Here is an 18,861-nt window from a genome sequence, read left to right on the forward strand (position 1 = left end):
GGCCGTTCTGCCACATCCACACGTCCTAGTGTACCAACTACCTCAGGTCCCAGTAGCCGCCAGAATTTACAGCGATATATGGTGGGGCCCAATGCCGTTCTAAGGATGGTAAGGCCTGAGCAGGTACAGGCATTAGTCAATTGGGTGGCCGACAGTGGATCCAGCACGTTCACATTATCTCCCACCCAGTCTTCTGCAGAAAGCGCACAGATGGCGCCTGAAAACCAACCCCATCAGTCTGTCACATCACCCCCATGCATACCAGGGAAACTGTCTCAGCCTCAAGTTATGCAGCAGTCTCTTATGCTGTTTGAAGACTCCGCTGGCAGGGTTTCCCAAGGGCATCCACCTAGCCCTTCCCCAGCGGTGAAAGACATAGAATGCACTGACGCACAACCACTTATGTTTCCTGATGATGAGGACATGGGAATACCACCTCAGCATGTCTCTGATGATGACGAAACACAGGTGCCAACTGCTGCGTCTTTCTGCAGTGTGCAGACTGAACAGGAGGTCAGGGATCAAGACTGGGTGGAAGACGATGCAGGGGACGATGAGGTCCTAGACCCCACATGGAATGAAGGTCGTGCCACTGACTTTCACAGTTCGGAGGAAGAGGCAGTGGTGAGACCGAGCCAACAGCGTAGCAAAAGAGGGAGCAGTGGGCAAAAGCAGAACACCCGCCGCCAAGAGACTCCGCCTGCTACTGACCGCCGCCATCTGGGACCGAGCACCCCAAAGGCAGCTTCAAGGAGTTCCCTGGCATGGCACTTCTTCAAACAATGTGCTGACGACAAGACCCGAGTGGTTTGCACGCTGTGCCATCAGAGCCTGAAGCGAGGCATTAACGTTCTGAACCTGAGCACAACCTGCATGACCAGGCACCTGCATGCAAAGCATGAACTGCAGTGGAGTAAACACCTTAAAACCAAGGAAGTCACTCAGGCTCCCCCTGCTACCTCTTCTGCTGCTGCCGCCTCGGCCTATTCTGCTGCTGCCGCCTCGGCCTCTTCCTCCGCCTCTGGAGGAACGTTGGCACCTGCCGCCCAGCAAACAGGGGATGTACCACCAACACCACCACCACCACCTCCGTCACCAAGCGTCTCAACCATGTCACACGCCAGCGTTCAGCTCTCCATCTCACAAACATTTGATAGAAAGCGTAAATTCCCACCTAGCCACCCTCGATCCCTGGCCCTGAATGCCAGCATTTCTAAACTACTGGCCTATGAAATGCTGTCATTTAGGCTGGTGGACACAGACAGCTTCAAACAGCTCATGTCGCTTGCTGTCCCACAGTATGTTGTTCCCAGCCGGCACTACTTCTCCAAGAGAGCCGTGCCTTCCCTGCACAACCAAGTATCCGATAAAATCAAGTGTGCACTGCGCAACGCCATCTGTGGCAAGGTCCACCTAACCACAGATACGTGGACCAGTAAGCACGGCCAGGGACGCTATATCTCCCTAACTGCACACTGGGTAAATGTAGTGGCAGCTGGGCCCCAGGCGGAGAGCTGTTTGGCGCACGTCCTTCCGCCGCCAAGGATCGCAGGGCAACATTCTTTGCCTCCTGTTGCCACCTCCTCCTTCTCGGCTTCCTCCTCCTCTTCTTCCACCTGCTCATCCAGTCAGCCACACACCTTCACCACCAACTTCAGCACAGCCCGGGGTAAACGTCAGCAGGCCATTCTGAAACTCATATGTTTGGGGGACAGGCCCCACACCGCACAGGAGTTGTGGCGGGGTATAGAACAACAGACCGACGAGTGGTTGCTGCCGGTGAGCCTCAAGCCCGGCCTGGTGGTGTGTGATAATGGGCGAAATCTCGTTGCAGCTCTGGGACTAGCCAATTTGACGCACATCCCTTGCTTGGCGCATGTGCTGAATTTGGTGGTGCAGAAGTTCATTCACAACTACCCCGACATGTCAGAGCTGCTGCATAAAGTGCGGGCCGTCTGTTCGCGCTTCCGGCGTTCACATCCTGCTGCTGCTCGCCTGTCTGCGCTACAGCGTAACTTCGGCCTTCCCGCTCACCGCCTCATATGCGACGTGCCCACCAGGTGGAACTCCACCTTGCACATGCTGGACAGACTGTGCGAGCAGCAGCAGGCCATAGTGGAGTTTCAGCTGCAGCACGCACGGGTCAGTCGCACTACAGAACAGCACCACTTCACCACCAATGACTGGGCCTCCATGCGAGACCTGTGTGCCCTGTTGCGCTGTTTCGAGTACTCCACCAACATGGCCAGTGGCGATGACACCGTTATCAGCGTTACAATACCACTTCTATGTCTCCTTGAGAAAACACTTAGGGCGATGATGGAAGAGGAGGTGGCCCAGGAGGAGGAGGAGGAGGAGGAGGAAGAGGGGTCATTTTTAGCACTTTCAGGCCAGTCTCTTCGAAGTGACTCAGAGGGAGGTTTTTGGCAACAGCAGAGGCCAGGTACAAATGTGGCCAGCCAGGGCCCACTACTGGAGGACGAGGAGGACGAGGATGAGGAGGAGGTGGAGGAGGATGAGGATGAAGCATGGTCACAGCGGGGTGGCACCCAACGCAGCTCGGGTCCATCACTGGTGCGTGGCTGGGGGGAAAGGCAGGACGATGACGATACGCCTCCCACAGAGGACAGCTTGTCCTTATCCCTGGGCAGCCTGGCACACATGAGCGACTACATGCTGCAGTGCCTGCGCAACGACAGCAGAGTTGCCCACATTTTAACCTGTGCGGACTACTGGGTTGCCACCCTGCTGGATCCACGCTACAAAGACAATGTGCCCACCTTACTTCCTGCACTGGAGCGTGATAGGAAGATGCGCGAGTACAAGCGCACGTTGGTAGACGCGCTACTGAGAGCATTCCCAAATGTCACAGGGGAACAAGTGGAAGCCCAAGGCCAAGGCAGAGGAGGAGCAAGAGGTCGCCAAGGCAGCTGTGTCACGGCCAGCTCCTCTGAGGGCAGGGTTAGCATGGCAGAGATGTGGAAAACTTTTGTCAACACGCCACAGCTAACTGCACCACCACCTGATACGCAACGTGTTAGCAGGAGGCAACATTTCACTAACATGGTGGAACAGTACGTGTGCACACCCCTCCACGTACTGACTGATGGTTCGGCCCCATTCAACTTCTGGGTCTCTAAATTGTCCACGTGGCCAGAGCTAGCCTTTTATGCCTTGGAGGTGCTGGCCTGCCCGGCAGCCAGCGTTTTGTCTGAACGTGTATTCAGCACGGCAGGGGGCGTCATTACAGACAAACGCAGCCGCCTGTCTACAGCCAATGTGGACAAGCTGACGTTCATAAAAATGAACCAGGCATGGATCCCACAGGACCTGTCCGTCCCTTGTCCAGATTAGACATTAACTACCTCCCCATAACCATATATTATTGGACTCCAGGGCACTTCCTCATTCAATCCTATTTTTATTTTCATTTTACCATTATATTGCGATGCTACCCAAAGTTGAATGAACCTCTCCTCTGCCTGTGTGCTAGGCCTAAATATATGCCAATGGACTGTTGCAGTGGTGGCTGACATGAAGCCTGATTCTCTGCTATGACATGCAGACTAATTCTCTGCTGACATGAAGCCAGATTGTCTGTTACGGGACCTCTCTCCTCTGCCTGGGTGCTGGGCCTAAATTTATGACAATGGACTGTTGCAGTGGTGGCTGACGTGAAGCCTCATTCTCTGCTATGACATGCAGACTGATTCTCTGCTGACATGAAGCCAGATTGTCTGTTACGGGACCTCTCTCCTCTGCCTGTGTGCTAGGCCTAAATATATGCCAATGGACTGTTGCAGTGGTGGCTGACGTGAAGCCTGATTCTCTGCTATGACATGCAGACTGATTCTCTGCTGACATGAAGCCAGATCCTCTGTTACGGGACCTCTCTCCTCTGCCTGTGTGTGTGCTGGGCCTAAATATATGCCAATGGACTGTTGCAGCGGTGGCTGACGTGAAGCCTCATTCTCTGCTATGACATGCAGACTAATTCTCTGCTGACATGAAGACAGATTCTCTGTTACGGGACCTCCCTCCTCTGCCTGGGTGCTGGGCCTAAATATATGCCAATGGACTGTTGCAGTGGTGGGTGACGTGAAGCCTCATTCTCTGCTATGACATGCAGACTAATTCTCTGCTGACATGAAGCCAGATTGTCTGTTACGGGACCTCTCTGCTCTGCCTGTGTGTGTGCTGGGCCTAAATATATGCCAATGGACTGTTGCAGTGGTGGCTGACGTGAAGCCTCATTCTCTGCTATGACATGCAGACTAATTCTCTGCTGACATGAAGACAGATTCTCTGTTACGGGACCTCTCTCCTCTGCCTGTGTGTGTGCTGGGCCTAAATATATGCCAATGGACTGTTGCAGTGGTGGGTGACGTGAAGCCTCATTCTCTGCTATGACATGCAGACTAATTCTCTGCTGACATGAAGCCAGATTCTCTGTTACGGGACCTCTCTCCTCTGCCTGTGTGCTAGGCCTAAATATATGCCAATGGACTGTTGCAGTGGTGGCTGACGTGAAGCCTCATTCTCTGCTATGACATGCAGACTAATTCTCTGCTGACATGAAGACAGATTCTCTGTTACGGGACCTCCCTCCTCTGCCTGGGTGCTGGGCCTAAATATATGCCAATGGACTGTTGCAGTGGTGGGTGACGTGAAGCCTGATTCTCTGCTATGACATGCAGACTAATTCTCTGCTGACATGAAGACAGATTCTCTGTTACGGGACCTCTCTCCTCTGCCTGTGTGTGTGCTGGGCCTAAATATATGCCAATGGACTGTTGCAGTAGTGGCTGACGTGAAGCCTCATTCTCTGCTATGACATGCAGACTAATTCTCTGCTGACATGAAGACAGATTCTCTGTTACGGGACCTCCCTCCTCTGCCTGGGTGCTGGGCCTAAATATATGCCAATGGACTGTTGCAGTGGTGGCTGACGTGAAGCCTCATTCTCTGCTATGACATGCAGACTGATTCTCTGCTGACATGAAGCCAGATCGTCTGTTACGGGACCTCTCTGCTCTGCCTGTGTGCTAGGCCTAAATATATGCCAATGGACTGTTGCAGTGGTGGGTGACGTGAAGCCTCATTCTCTGCTATGACATGCAGACTGATTCTCTGCTGTCATGAAGCCAGATTGTCTGTTACGGGACCTCTCTGCTCTGCCTGTGTGCTAGGCCTAAATATATGCCAATGGACTGTTGCAGTGGTGGGTGACGTGAAGCCTCATTCTCTGCTATGACATGCAGACTAATTCTCTGCTGACATGAAGACAGATTCTCTGTTACGGGACCTCTCTCCTCTGCCTGTGTGCTAGGCCTAAATATATGCCAATGGACTGTTGCAGTGGTGGGTGACGTGAAGCCTCATTCTCTGCTATGACATGCAGACTAATTCTCTGCTGACATGAAGCCAGATTGTCTGTTACGGGACCTCTCTCCTCTGCCTGTGTGTGTGCTGGGCCTAAATATATGCCAATGGACTGTTGCAGTGGTGGCTGACGTGAAGCCTCATTCTCTGCTATGACATGCAGACTAATTCTCTGCTGACATGAAGACAGATTCTCTGTTACGGGACCTCTCTCCTCTGCCTGTGTGTGTGCTGGGCCTAAATATATGCCAATGGACTGTTGCAGTGGTGGCTGACGTGAAGCCTCATTCTCTGCTATGACATGCAGACTAATTCTCTGCTGACATGAAGACAGATTCTCTGTTACGGGACCTCCCTCCTCTGCCTGGGTGCTGGGCCTAAATATATGCCAATGGACTGTTGCAGTGGTGGGTGACGTGAAGCCTGATTCTCTGCTATGACATGCAGACTAATTCTCTGCTGACATGAAGACAGATTCTCTGTTACGGGACCTCTCTCCTCTGCCTGTGTGTGTGCTGGGCCTAAATATATGCCAATGGACTGTTGCAGTGGTGGCTGACGTGAAGCCTCATTCTCTGCTATGACATGCAGACTAATTCTCTGCTGACATGAAGACAGATTCTCTGTTACGGGACCTCCCTCCTCTGCCTGGGTGCTGGGCCTAAATATATGCCAATGGACTGTTGCAGTGGTGGCTGACGTGAAGCCTCATTCTCTGCTATGACATGCAGACTGATTCTCTGCTGACATGAAGCCAGATCGTCTGTTACGGGACCTCTCTGCTCTGCCTGTGTGCTAGGCCTAAATATATGCCAATGGACTGTTGCAGTGGTGGGTGACGTGAAGCCTCATTCTCTGCTATGACATGCAGACTGATTCTCTGCTGTCATGAAGCCAGATTGTCTGTTACGGGACCTCTCTGCTCTGCCTGTGTGCTAGGCCTAAATATATGCCAATGGACTGTTGCAGTGGTGGGTGACGTGAAGCCTCATTCTCTGCTATGACATGCAGACTGATTCTCTGCTGACATGAAGCCAGATTGTCTGTTACGGGACCTCTCTCCTCTGCCTGTGTGCTAGGCCTAAATATATGCCAATGGACTGTTGCAGTGGTGGCTGACGTGAAGCCTCATTCTCTGCTATGACATGCAGACTAATTCTCTGCTGACATGAAGCCAGATTGTCTGTTACGGGACCTCTCTCCTCTGCCTGGGTGCTGGGCCTAAATTTATGACAATGGACTGTTGCAGTGGTGGCTGACGTGAAGCCTGATTCTCTGCTATGACATGCAGACTGATTCTCTGCTGACATGAAGCCAGATCCTCTGTTACGGGACCTCTCTCCTCTGCCTGTGTGTGTGCTGGGCCTAAATATATGCCAATGGACTGTTGCAGTGGTGGCTGACGTGAAGCCTCATTCTCTGCTATGACATGCAGACTGATTCTCTGCTGACATGAAGCCAGATTCTCTGTTACGGGACCTCTCTCCTCTGCCTGTGTGTGTGCTGGGCCTAAATATATGCCAATGGACTGTTGCAGTGGTGGCTGACGTGAAGCCTCATTCTCTGCTATGACATGCAGACTAATTCTCTGCTGACATGAAGACAGATTCTCTGTTACGGGACCTCCCTCCTCTGCCTGGGTGCTGGGCCTAAATATATGCCAATGGACTGTTGCAGTGGTGGCTGACGTGAAGCCTCATTCTCTGCTATGACATGCAGACTAATTCTCTGCTGACATGAAGACAGATTCTCTGTTACGGGACCTCTCTCCTCTGCCTGGGTGCCGGGGCCTAAATATCTGAGAATGGACTGTTCCAGTGGTGGGTGACGGGAAGCCAGATTCTCTGCTATGGAACCTCTCTCCAATTGATTTTGGTTAATTTTTATTTATTTAATTTTTAATTTAATTCATTTCCCTATCCACATTTGTTTGCAGGGGATTTACCTACATGTTGCTGCCTTTTGCAGCCCTCTAGCTCTTTCCTGGGCTGTTTTACAGCCTTTTTAGTGCCGAAAAGTTCGGGTCCCCATTGACTTCAATGGGGTTCGGGTTCGGGACGAAGTTCGGATCGGGTTCGGATCCCGAACCCGAACATTTCCGGGATGTTCGGCCGAACTTCTCGAACCCGAACATCCAGGTGTTCGCTCAACTCTACTTATAGACCATCAGCAATGTATCTAAAGACCTCTTTGTCAGCCTAGACCACTAAGGATGAACATTTTTCCCGCTTCATCACTATAGACCACCAGGGATGTACTGTACCTATAAACTTATCCACCACCTTAGACCTTATAGACCATCAGAAATGTATCTAAAGACCTCTTCATCAGTAGTGATGAGCGGGAGGTGCCATATTCGATTTCGCGATATTTCGCGAATATTCGATTGAATATTCGTGTTATATTCGTCGAAATCGAATATTCGTAATTATTCCAATTATCGCGATTAATATGCGATTTAATTAATCGCGTATTGCGATTTTTTTCTTAGGCAACGTTCCTATGACTAATTGACTATGGCTAGGCTATATGTGTATTTTACGAATATTCTTAATATTGCTCTAACTTCGTCTTTTAGAATATTCGTAATATTCTAAAAGACGAAATTAGAGCAATATTACGAAATTTCGTAAAATACACATATAGATTGTAATTTAGCTAATATGGTGCTATAATCCTTTTTTTTGTTCTCTATTTTTTTTGCCTCTTCAGAACTTAAGTTTTGTTAAAGATGTACACTATTAAAAAAATTACTATAGCAGTATATTAGCTAATTTACAATCTATATATGTATTTTACGAAATTTCGTAATATTGCTCTAACTTCGTCTTTTAGAATATTAGTTATATTGCTATAACTTCGTCTTTTAGAATAATACGAATATTCTAAAAGACGAAGTTAGAGCAATATTAAGAATATACGTAAAAAGTTGAAATCGCAATTCGATTATTATAACTTGAATTAATCGAATTGCGATTTCAACTTAGCACTGCTATATTCCATAGGCTAGAATTAACGAATATGGAATATAACAGTACTAAGTTGAAATCACAATTCGATTAATTCAAGTTATAATAATCAAATTGCGATTTCAACTTCAGCACTGCTATATTCCATATTCGTTAATTCTACCCTACTATGGAATATAGCAGTGCTAAGTTGAAATCGCCATGCGATTACTAGGAGTTATATTAATCGCATTGCGATTTTAACTTGGACCTGGTTTACTATGGTTGGCTTCAATGGCTTGGTAGAATTAGCGAATATACGAATGTATTCGTCATATTCCACAAAACGAAGATATTCTCCATCTTCGTTTTAGCTACCTATTCATCAACTTCGCGAATTCTAGCAATCATATAGGAAAGTTGACTATAGAGACAGCTAAGTTTAATTCGCTATGCGATTATATTACTTAGCTTTTTTTTAATAAATAGAATAATTATAATAATTATCAGGTATTATAATTATTCTATTTATTTTAAAAAAAAAGCTAAGTAATATAATCGCATAGCGAATTAAACTTAGCTGTCTCTATAGTCAACTTTCCTATATGTTTGCCAGAATTTCCAAAGTTGATGAATAGGTAGCTAAAACGAAGATGGAGAATATCTTCGTTTTGTGGAATATGACGAATACATTCGTATATTCGTTTTGTGGAATATGACGAATACATTCGTATATTTGCAAATTCTACCAAGCCATTGAAGCCAATCATAGTAAACCAGGTCCAAGTTGAAATCGCGATGCGATTAATATAACTCGAAGTAATCGCATGGCGATTTCAACTTAGCACTGCTATATTCCATAGTAGGCTAGAATTAACGAATATGGAATATAGCAGTGCTTAAGTTGAAATCGCAATTCGATTATTATAACTTGAATTAATCGAATTGTGATTTCAACGTAATTCTCAAATCCGACAGTACATTCTAGTATATGGAGACGTTCCCATGGTGATGGGGACGCTCCATGAGCACGGAAGCAACGGGCACTGACTGGAGCATAAAAAAAAAAAAAAAAAAAAAAAAAGAATATTCGATTTCGAGAATATATAGCACTATATTCTAAATATTCGCGAAATCTCGAAATCGCGATATTCGAGAAAAAAATTTGCAATTCGAATATTCGCGCTCAACACTATTCATCAGCCTAGACCACTAAGGATGTACATATTTCCCGCTTCATCACTATAGACCACCACGGATGTACTGTACCTGTAAATTTCTTCACCACCCTAGACCACTAGTGATGCACATTTTTTTTTTACATTCACCACTAAAAAGACCTCTACATTTTAACCCTTTCAACAGTCTAGACAACTAGGACTATACCTATTTTCTTCCTTACCACCCTAGGCTTAAGTGATATCACATTTATTAGTCTGGACCACAAGGGATGTGGCCATTAACTTTTTAACCAAGGCCAGTAGTTCATTGACCGCGTGGCCTATTTGCAGCTCAGTCCCATTCAAGTGATTGAGACTGGGCTGGAATACCAAGCACAGCCACTATACAATATTTGGCGCTGTGCTTGGTATGGTATGAGAAGAGCACAGTGCTCACCAAAGCGCCACGGCCTCCTCAAGAAGCTGATTGGCGGGAGTTGGACCCCTACCAATCAGATTATTGATGACTTCTCCCGATCGAAAACCATCAATTTTGAATTCACAAAAAATCCCTATATCCACCCTAGACCATGGAGGATTAGTCTATTAACCGCTCCTCAACCCAAGACCACCAGGGATGTGACCACTAGCCTCCTAACCATACTAGACCACCACAAATGCAGAAATATTATTTCAGTCAACCATCTCATAGTCCAGAAATTGTCCCTAGATGTGTAAAACAAAGAGCTGCAAAACAATTTTTCATGCAGATCATCTTGACGAAAATCCTCTTAATCAGAAAATATAGGGGGAGATTTATCAAAATGGGTGTAAAGTAGAACTGGCTTAGTTTCCCATAGCAACCAATCAGATTCCACCTTTCATTTTTCAGAGCTCCTTTGGAAAATAAAATGTGGAATCTGATTGGTTGCTAGGGACAACAAAGCCAGTTCTACTTTACACCAGTTTTCGTAAATATCCCCTATAGTTTTATGTTGACATGTTATCCTGGACGGTTGCTTACTGGCAATCACTGCTTAAAGGAGTACTACCATAAACTCTATATTAAAGGGGTTGGCCCACTAGAAACATTTATAACCTTTCCACAAGTTTGAGCGCCGGGATGACTACTGATCACAAGAACTGGGGTCCTTGAGTCCCCTGTGAGAATGGAGTATTAATGTGCATACGTAGCAATCTCTCCCTTCACTGTCTATAGGACTGCTTAAAAGTCGCAGTTATCTATGGCCATCCCATAGAAGTGAATGGAGCATTGGTTACACATGTACACTACTGCTCCATTCACACAGGGGACACAGGGGAAGATTAACATATTGATGGCCTATCCTACGGATAGGTCATCAATATCTGATTGGAGGGGGTATGGCTGTTTGAAGAGGCTGCGGTGCTCCGTGAGCGCTTTGATCTTTTCCTAAGCTATGTGACATCATGTTTATTGGCGACATAGCATAGGCACAGCTCAGCCCCATTTAAGTCAATGGGGCTGAGCTGCAATACCAAGTACGGCCACTATACTACGGGCGGCGCTGTGCTTGGTGAGCTGAGAGAAAGCCATGGTGCTCACTGAAATCGCTAGTAGCCCTTTATACTCCATCAGTTACACACTATTTTATTTTTAACTGTCCCCCTTAACTATGACCTCCATAGTGCCACACCTCCTTAATAGTGACCTCCACAGTGCCACACCCCCTTAACTGTTACCTCAATAGCACCCTGCCCCCTTAACAGTGACCTATAACGCTGGGTTCAGACCTGAGCGTTCTGAAAGGAGCGCTCTGTATGTGCGATTGTACCGGCGTTTACAATCGCGCATACAGAGACAAGCGAACACCCATTGTCGCCCGTTCCCGAAAGTCTATGTATGGGAACGCGCGACAAGACGCCCCAAAGAAGCTCATGTGCTTCTTGGGGCGTCGGGCGTTTTACAGCGCGATTGTACGTGCTGTAAAACGCCCAGGTGAGAACCATTCCCATAGGGAATCATTGGTTTCTCCTTGTTGAGCGTTTTACAGCGCGTAGGAACGCGCTGTAAATTGCTCAGGTGTGAACCCAGCCTAACAGTGAAGAAAAATGAGTTGTTATAGAAAAGCTGTGTGTATGTCAGTGAGTTGAGGACTAAAGGACCTGCGAGCTTCTTTTGGTTATGTGACTGTGTGTATGTAGCGTGCTGCCTCCCAGGGCCGATCGTGTTAGTTGGTGCAAGGATTTTTGTCAACACAAGCAAATCTACATTTTGGGCCCCCCCCCCCCATCATTTAACATTTCTGCCCCTCATGATTCATGTCCATTTCTTGCCCCCCCCCCCCATCATTTCACATTTCTGCCCCTCATGATTCATGTCCATTTCTTGCCCCCCCCCATCATTTCACATTTCTGCCCCTCATGATTCATGTCCATTTCTTGCCCCCCCCATCATTTCACATTTCTGCCCCTCATGATTCATGTCCATTTCTTGCCTCCCCATCATTTCACATTTCTGCCCCTCATAATTCATGTCCATTTCTTGCCCCCCCATCATTTCACATTTCTGCCCCTCATGATTCATGTCCATTTCTTGCCCCCCCATCATTTCACATTTCTGCCCCTCATGATTCATGCCCATTTCTTGCCCCACCCATCATTTCACATTTCTGCCCCTCATGATTCATGTCCATTTCTTGCCACCCCCCATCAATTCACATTTCTGCCCCTCGTGATTCATGCCCATTTCTTGCCCCCCCATTATTTCACATTTCTGCCCCTCATGATTCATATCCATTTCTTGCCCCACCATCATTTCACATTTCTGCCCCTCATGTGCCAATATCATAGTGCCATCCTCTCCCCCTGCCCCCTAATGTGCCAGTATCAAGTGCCTCTCTCCTCCCCCCTCCATGTGCCAGTATCATGGCGCCAATAGCCCCCCCCCCCCCCCCCCAACCCCATGGCAGTAAAGTAACAGTCTGGTATTTAGAAAAAAACAAAAACACTTTTATACTTACCTCCACTGTACAGTTGTGTTCAAAATTATTCAACCCCCACTGAAATGTAGTGTTTTCGCCAGTTTGACATTGATTTTGATCATTTCAGTCATCTTGTTTACAATTAAATCAGAGGCACTTGTAAGTCAGACAAATATAACAAAACATTTATAATGACATAACCACAAATGTCTTTTCTGTGCTCACATCATTATCAGTTTTATTCAACCCCCAAGTGACGTTAACTCTTAGTACTTAGTACAACATCCTTTTCCAGTTATAACAGCTTTTAAACGTGAAGCATAGCTTGACACAAGTGTCTTGCAGCGATCTACGGGTATCTTCGCCCATTCCTTATGGGCAAAAGCCTCCAGTTCAGTCACATTCTTAGGCTTGCGCGCTGCAACTGCTTTCTGTAAGTCCCACCAGAGGTTCTCAATCGGATTTAAGTCTGGTGACTGCGATGGCCACTTCAAAATGGTCCAGCCTTTAATCTGCAACCATGCTCTAGTGGACTTGGAGGTATGCTTGGGATCATTGTCCTGTTAAAAGGTCCAACGTCTCCCGAGCCTCAGGTTTGTGACGGACTGCATCACATTTTCATCCAATATCTCCTGGTACTGAAGAGAATTCATGGTACCTTGCACACGCTGAAGCTTCCCTGTAGAAGCAAAACAGCCCCAAAGCATGATTGACCCCCCGCCATGCTTCACAGTAGGCAAGGTGTTCTTTTCTTCATAGGCCTTGTTCTTCCTCCTCCAAACATAGCGTTGATCCATGGGCCCAAACAGTTCTAATTTTGTTTCATCAGTCCACAGAACACTATCCCAAAACTTTTGTGGTTTGTCCACATGTCTTTTGGCATACTGCAGTCGACTCTTCTTATTCTTTGGAGACAGCAAGGGGGTGCACCTGGGAGTTCTGGCATGGAGGCCTTCATTACGCAGTGTGCGCCTCAGCAGTCACACGGGGACTTTTCTCCACTTTGCGCTTCAGGTAGCGCACAGCAGTCGAAGTCAGCATCTTCTTTCTGCCACGACCAGGTAGCGTTTCAACAGTGCCCTTTGCCTTGAATTTGCGAATGATGCTTCCTATGGTGTCTCTTGGTATGTTTAACATCTTTGCAATTTTCTTATAGCCATTGCCCTTCCTGTGAAGAGAAATCGCCTCTTCTCTTGTCTTCCTAGACCATTCTCTTGACTTCACCATGTTTGTAAACACGCCAGTAAATGTCTAGAAGGAGCTGAGTATCACAGTCCTTTTAAATCTGCCTAATTGGTGCTTATTATGCTTGATTGCTGCTCCTTGACATCCACAGGTGTTTTCAATACCTGATCGAAAACACTTGAATGAACCTCTGTTCTTAAGAGTGGTAGTCTTTAAGGGGTTGAATAATTGTGTCAATGAAGAAATCACAAAAAAACCATTTAATACTGTATTACAAAAACAATTGATGTCATTTTAGTTGCATTTGGTTCTTTAAAAAGTCCTTGTAAGATTTCATTCTGAACACAATTACAAATGTACACTAAATTCCCTAAAACCCTTTACAGCATTGGGGGTTGAATTATTTTGAACACAACTGTAGATAACTTTGATACCTAGTGTACAACCATACACATGACAGTAGCCCCAACACACCCAGCTCTGCTACATCCATACACAGTGTGCTGGGGCAGCTGTCATGTGTGTGTACACTAGGTATCAAAGTTATCTACAGTATAAATCTTCTTCTTTTTTTTTTTTAAAGTAACTAGCTATACAGCTCTCATAGGATTCTGTCACCAGGTTTCACCCCTGTCAGCTAAACATATGCTGATGTTCCGGGCCTCATCAGGATTCCTAATGTTGGCTTCTAAATGTAAGTTGTTAGCAAGTTAATTGTTTTCCGCCCCGGCGCCACCCCCCCTTCTCTGTGCCTTATGATAGAGCCGGCCCTGACCGCTTTACTTGAACAAACTTGCATCCAGACAATATTTGATCTTTCTCTGGCTCCAGCAGGTTTTGGGGTAAACTGGCAAGCAGACTTGGATACTTTTGCTTTATCCTTCTCTGTTGTGCGAGACTCTGGCTTCGGTCCGGTTACTGGACTTTATGACAGTTCTGGTACCTTTGAGTCAGGTGCATTCTGCTGTTGACCCCCTCGCAATACTCAGTCCATGAACTGCAAGGAGTCAAGCTGCTTCCCAGGGTTCCTGCTGCAAGGGGGGGGGGGGGGGACTCCCCTCACTGCACCATGCTGTCCTGTCTCCTTCCAACTCTGAACTCCTCTATACAGCTTCCTTGGTAGTAAGCAGGACAAGCCTACTTCTGCCCAAAGGGGAGAAGAATGGAGTGGTAAGTTCCATTCTAACTAAAGATCTCCCTCTGCCAGATACACTGCCACCTGCTGGATAACCAGGCACAGTGCATGTAATACAATACATAAGTTACATAGCAATTATTAAGGCACCCTTTCAAAGAACCTGGAATAAATGTACAGATGACATTATTAGTTAGCCATTAGAGACAGTACCAGGGTGTAGGAATGGTAGTGCCTTCTCTGGGTTACTACATGTGCAGTGGTCAGGAACGGGTTGTTAAAATGTTCAGTATTTGTCATGACGCCAATTTCAGCATGTGCAGGGAACCTTCAAAGGTGTTATAACTCAAGTCCCAGGTTAGGAATGCTAGAGTGGTGTGGTTGCCTATAATGTCTCTGTATGGTGATGATAGTGGTGTCAACGGTGTCTCCTACCTGGATACGGCTGGACTCCTGGCTTACTTGCAATAAAATGGAGTGTAGTGATAGGAGGAGTAATAGAGGGATTTTGTAGCAGAAACTGATATCCAGACTTTTGGTAATGTTCAAACTCGTCTTTACTGAGGGTAACTTTCATCCAAGCAAGGTACAGCTTTTTGTCTTAGGTCCCGGCAGGCTTTCAACAATGGTTGGCACGAATTTATATTCTGCTCTATCAACCTGGAGCTTGCAGGAAAGGACGTCTGCTTTGTAGCTCTATACTGTGGCAGGAATTTGGCTTCTGCGCTTTCTATCTCCTGCTGTATGGGGACTGACTAGCTGAGGAGGAATATGGCTTCTCCTGGGTCTCTGGACTTTACTCACAGTTAGGGTCCATTCACACGTCCGTTGTTTCTTTCCTGATCTGTTCTGTTTTTTGCGGAACAGATCTGGACCAGATCTGGACCCATTCATTTTCAAAGGGTCCTGAAAAAAATCGGACAGCACAATGTCTGATTTTTTTTCAGGACCCATTGAAAATGAATGGGTCCAGATCTGGTCCAGATCTGTTCCGCAAAAAACAGAACAGATCAGGAAAGAAACAACGGACGTGTGAATGGACCCTTATATTCTCAGGTAAAGCTTTCTTCCTGGAACTGGAGGTTGGCTGCTGTCTTGTCATCCAGCTGACGCTGCAGGGCTCAGGCTGGGGATTGTGATCAATGTCTCAGCACAAGACTTGGTCCTGGCTTTGTTCAATAAATCTGGGAGCTCCTAACACACACACCCTACCCCTACTCCTCACTAACTTCCTTCTTCACCCAGGGTGTAGGCTGTGGGAATAGTCCACACCTCCACAGAGGGGGAGCTAAGCTGGAATGAACTATTCCAACTTAGAAATACTAAACTGAAACTAACTCCTTACTACCGCATTGCTGCCACCTGCTGGTGAACATGGAAAATGACAACAATAATGGTATTTAACATGGTTTATGCATATTTGTGAATGCCATAATGTAAAATTATATCAAATGACAAGGTAAAGGCTCTTAACAGATTGCAGCGGGGTAGAAGAGTGTCGTAACACAACTCTGGGGTGTTATACATGTATGTCAGGATATGTGCGACACAAGCATCTATTGGCTAATACAGTTTTTGGGAATATATCAAGAACAGTACATCCTAGAGAGCTGAGACCTTTATGAAAACCTTCCCAGATACCCAATGTACATATTTTCCAGATTTGGTGTCCAACGGTTCAGGTGTTTGGATATCTATGGAGGACAGACATATTTTTATAATATAGATTATATTTTAAAAAAACTTCATTTAAATATTTTTTACTTAACTTGAGCCTGCGATCATTTGACCTCTTGTACTATACACTGCAACACTCTTTTCATTCTATCACATCCTGCCAGCGGTAGGGTGTAATAGGTATCATGACATGCCAGGCATCTGAAAGTTCAGAAGGCCCTGGTTGTCATGACTACTATATGGCACCCAGAAATTGTGTTCACTGGGTGCCAGCAGCTCCCACTGTCTAACCACACAGATGCCGGAGTCACTATTTACCACAGCATTTTAGGGGTTAAACTGCCGGGATTCGAGTTATCTCTGATCCCATCAGTGAGAGCAAGATAATACAGCTGGCACCCTCAAGTGGTTGCGCAGGCTCAACCTCTGATACCATGTCATCACATTGCCGTAGTGTTACAGCACTATGCATTAACCTGCTTATTTCAGGGACGAAATCGGCATTGACATCTTGTTTCTCTTTGCAGTGACGGGAAAGCCATTCACCGTAGTGTCCTTCTTCGCTCACCGCTGGGTGTTTGGTTGGAGCATCTGCCAGTGGTATGGATGGGTTGGTTTCTTCTTTGGTGTTGGAAGCCTCATCACCATGACGGTTGTTAGTTTTGACAGATACTTGAAGATCTGCCATATGAGATACGGTAAGTGCTCAGATACATGGGGACTGGATGTAGCAGTGCTGGGTTTGTCAGATCGCATGTCCCACTGTCTGGTAGTTTTTATCTCCAGGAGGATTGTCCAACACTGTTATTTATAAGTTGCTCCAATGCAGATACTCTAAGCTTCCCCTTAATGATCAGGCAGAGTGATGCTGAATTACCCTGCCCAATCATAGAGAACTGTACAGCCATCCTGTCTACCCCCTCCCTGCTCTCATCTCTATGATTAGTGCAGGAAGGAAACAGGAAGTTTCTGCTTGGGCAGCTTTGGGCCTAGAGAGTAACCACTGGACCCCAGGTATCTAGTATTAATCCTTCCACTGCCTTCTACAAGGAATCTTATGATCAACTGCTCTAGACCACCTGGATTCTTATATTTAAGTTTTCCCTGCCCTAGACCACCAGGGAATTGTTACATTTACCTTTCCCTGTCCTAGATCTGCATGGGTACTGTTATCAACCAGATCACTGCCCTAAGGTACCAGATATACTGGTATTAACCCCTTTACTGCCCTAGAAGACAAGGGATTATGCCATTTACTCCTCACTTTCACAGACTACCAGAACTACAGACATTAACCCCTTCACTACCCAAGACCACTAGGGTTCTCTACGTTAAACTTCTCACTTCTCAAGACCAACAGCGATACTGAAAGTAACGCTTGACTGCCCTATATCCCTGTGTAAAAACTCATTCACTGCCCTATACCACCAGGGACCCTGACATTAACCCCTTCACTGCCCTATACCACCAGGGACACTGACATTAACCCCTTCACTGCCCTATACCACCAGGGACACTGACATTAACCCCTTCACTGCCCTAGAGCACCAGAAATATTGACAATAACCCTTTTAATGCTAAATTACCAGAGATTCTGACACTAATATCTTTACTGCCAGAGAGAACCAGGGATACAAACCTTGTCCGATAGGTGCGCCACCTCTGGGACCCGCACCTACACAGGAAATGGAGCCCCCAAAGTTGTGGAGTGCACACTACACATGCGCAGCCGCCCTCCATTAATTTCTATGGGGCTGCCGAAAATAGCCGAGCCATTTTCGGCTATTTCTGTCTGCCCCATAGAAATGAAAGGGAGCGGTGGCCTCGTAAGTGCGGTGCGCTCCCATTCACTGCAATGGAGAGAGCGCTTTGTGGTGGCCGGACCCAGGGAACCCCTGGTTCCTCTGGCCAGCCCCTTCCACTCTCCGTTCTCAGTGTTGGTGCGGGTCCCAGAGGTGGGACCCGCGCCCTAACGATATGCCCCCATTGGCTCAGATGGGAATACCCCTTTAACCCCTTCACTTCACCACCAGGGATGCAGACAGTAACCATCTCTATGCTAGACCTGGCAACAGTCATGACTGTTTAATGTATGACTGATGAATGCAATGTCAGATGTACAGCATTTTCCAGATCTAGGGCACTGGTAATCACATGATCTACTAAAGCAGACGAAGATCACCACAGGTTAGGGAATCTAAATCTGAATCAGTAGAACTGAGGGCGGTTCAGATGTTGCAGCCATAATTTGTGCAACAAAATATGGATGGAATATATGGAATATGTCCGAAAGCAATCTTAGATATTCACACATTTACAATTTAGCACTAGGAATGGATAGATTTTTTATATTCTCTACTCAGCGTCTTTCTGAGCATAATGCAGCATATTTAACCAAATCTCCAAATGCT

General features: G+C 46.6%; 1 protein-coding gene across 1 annotated transcript in view; it reads left to right on the forward strand.

Annotated features, from left to right (window-relative positions):
* OPN5 (opsin 5) overlaps window positions 1–18,861 on the forward strand; it is a 76,988-nt gene that overhangs the window by 16,789 nt on the left and 41,338 nt on the right. The window contains exon 3 of the mRNA XM_044292016.1: window positions 16,978–17,148. Within this exon, the coding sequence (XP_044147951.1) occupies window positions 16,978–17,148 (171 nt within the window). The remainder of the gene's footprint in view (window positions 1–16,977; window positions 17,149–18,861) is intronic.

Source organism: Bufo gargarizans, chromosome 4 (genome assembly GCF_014858855.1).
Source record: "Bufo gargarizans isolate SCDJY-AF-19 chromosome 4, ASM1485885v1, whole genome shotgun sequence".
NCBI classification, from domain to species: domain Eukaryota; kingdom Metazoa; phylum Chordata; class Amphibia; order Anura; family Bufonidae; genus Bufo; species Bufo gargarizans.